The following is a 2,111-nucleotide window of genomic DNA, read 5'->3' as shown; positions in this document are numbered from 1 at the left end:
TGAGTGAAAAAAAAATTAAATTAATCCTTTGTCTTCAAAAATTCTTCGCAGCAAAATAAAAACAAGATTTAAAAAAGTATACTCACTCAATATTTAAGTTGGTCTGCAGATTTTTCTATAATAATAATCAGCCGCAAGTTCTGCTCGTTTTACATCTACACCGAAACATGAACAAAACTATTAGTGAAGCTCTCGTTATTTTAACAGTTCTGTTTTTCGGAATCTCGGTAAGAGCTTTTTTGTTCGACGAAATCTCGGTTAAATGATGTCAGGGTTCCGAGTTTCGGTATTTTAGTTTACTGAACTCGTAAATTCTCTATTTTACGGTATTCCGGTAAACACGCTCGGTTTCCGATTTCTCGGTAATTTTTTTACGGAATAACAGTAAACTAAAAAGTTTTCAAGTAGTTCGGTATTAAGTATTACCGAGAAACCATTGTGCAGTTAAGTGTGTACTTACACATTTAAAAAAAAAAACATGAATTAGCCAAACTGAGTAACTGTTACTCAGTTTCGTTTATTTGACTTCCCTACGCAAAAGAAAACATTAGGAAATTCGGAAATTAAAATTTGAAAACAACATAAGAAAAATCGTTAAAATGTTGTAGATTTATTTCCCATCTAGTTCCCTATTATTAATATTTTATATTATTACCATCTGTGGTAACCGATGTGATGCCTGTGCCGTACTCTATGAGACTAACTAGGTGACGAGAGAGAGCCAAGTAAGAACCACCGCACGCATTGCACGCACACACGGATAAGTAACCCAATATACCACATCCCCTTTTCACTCAAGATACAGTAAATAATTTTGTACATTTATTTTGGGAGGTAATACTGTAAATTTTGATATATGGAAAATTTATTGATTAAACAAAAATGGTTACCTTTCTTCAGGGACTATACAAATCCTTTGGTTTCGGTGCTCTTTCTGAACGTCGGGGGTAAGTGGTTGCCAGTCGTTGGTTCGAGTCACGAACAGCACTTTCCAGATCCAATGAGTGTTCGGTCGTTCTTGAATTAACTGAAGTAGTTGGCAACGGGAAGTTCTTCCTATCCTCATTGTTGACTTCATAAGTTGGTTCGACGATCGATTTCAAGTGTGATACATTCCGGTCGTAAGTTTTTCCGGTTTCTTTAGACTGAACGGTGTCATTCGATCCTTTTCTGTCTATGACAACGAACTTCTCACTCAAGAAGTTAGTAGACAGTTTACTGGTTGGGCAGAGGTTTTTCATAAGGACTGTATCACCGATGGATAAACGATTCGATTTTGCTCTACGCTTCTCATCTTCCCGATGTTTTCCCTGCACCTTCTTCTCCCAATCGTGCACACTTAATTTATCTCGGTAAATTTCTCAACAGCTGATTGGGCTCGGCAAAGTTTTTAACAAATGTCAGCAATATATTTCGACGAACATTCAGCAAATATAACGATTTACCGTAAACCAGCAAGTATTGACATTTTATTTGCCGAGGTTCTTGAAAATTCTGCCGAAAATTTGTAGAACATTTCGCTGAATTTATCAGCTGTTGAGTTCTCGGCAATTAAATCTAAGTGTGTGATCCCGGAGGTCAGTACTGGGTGGAATCGTCTCTAAATCGTCAATACAGGGTAGTTTTGTGCGCAACCTGCGGCTCTGCAGGAGTTCGCTTGGAGCTTTTCCCGTAACCGTATGGGGGGTATTGTTGTAAAGTTCTAAATAGTGATTCAGTTCAGCCTTCCAATCATTATTCAAAGCATTTGCGATCTTCATTCTCTTCAAAAGTGACCTGTTCTGCCGTTCCACCTCTCCGTTTGCTTGCGGCCAATAGGGCGATGTATGATTGAGATTGATACCTTTCAATTTACAATAGCTATCAAACTCGCAGGACACAAATTGTTTTGCGTTGTCCAACGTAATCGTCCTTGGGGGTCCCCATATACGGAAAATACGCCCCAAACGCTTGATTGTTTCTTCAGCGGTAATCTTGCTCATAATCTCCAGCTTCATATAGCGGCTATAGTAGTCTATAACTACTAGTATATATTCGGACGACGGCATTGGCCCGAGGAAGTCGATAGCAATATCGACCCATGGACGATCGGGTAATGGTCGTCGCGTCAT

The 2,111-nt window shown here is 38.8% G+C and overlaps 1 protein-coding gene across 1 annotated transcript; it reads right to left on the bottom strand.

Moving 5' to 3' along the window:
• Positions 1-1,529: 1,529 nt before the first annotated feature.
• On the bottom strand, positions 1,530-2,111 carry LOC129716933 (uncharacterized protein K02A2.6-like). The gene has a single exon (XM_055666778.1). It carries the CDS (start codon positions 2,109-2,111, stop codon positions 1,530-1,532), a length of 582 nt encoding a protein of 193 aa, XP_055522753.1.

This window comes from Wyeomyia smithii, chromosome 1 (assembly GCF_029784165.1).
Source record: "Wyeomyia smithii strain HCP4-BCI-WySm-NY-G18 chromosome 1, ASM2978416v1, whole genome shotgun sequence".
In the NCBI taxonomy this organism is placed as follows: Eukaryota; Metazoa; Arthropoda; class Insecta; order Diptera; family Culicidae; genus Wyeomyia; species Wyeomyia smithii.
Note: the sequence above shows the minus strand (reverse complement) of the source record. Positions and strands in the feature narration are given on the sequence as shown.

Coding starts and splice junctions, on each gene's coding strand:
- LOC129716933 (XM_055666778.1), bottom strand. CDS start 2,111: ATGACGCGACGACCATTACCCGATCGTCCATGGGTCGATATTGCTATC.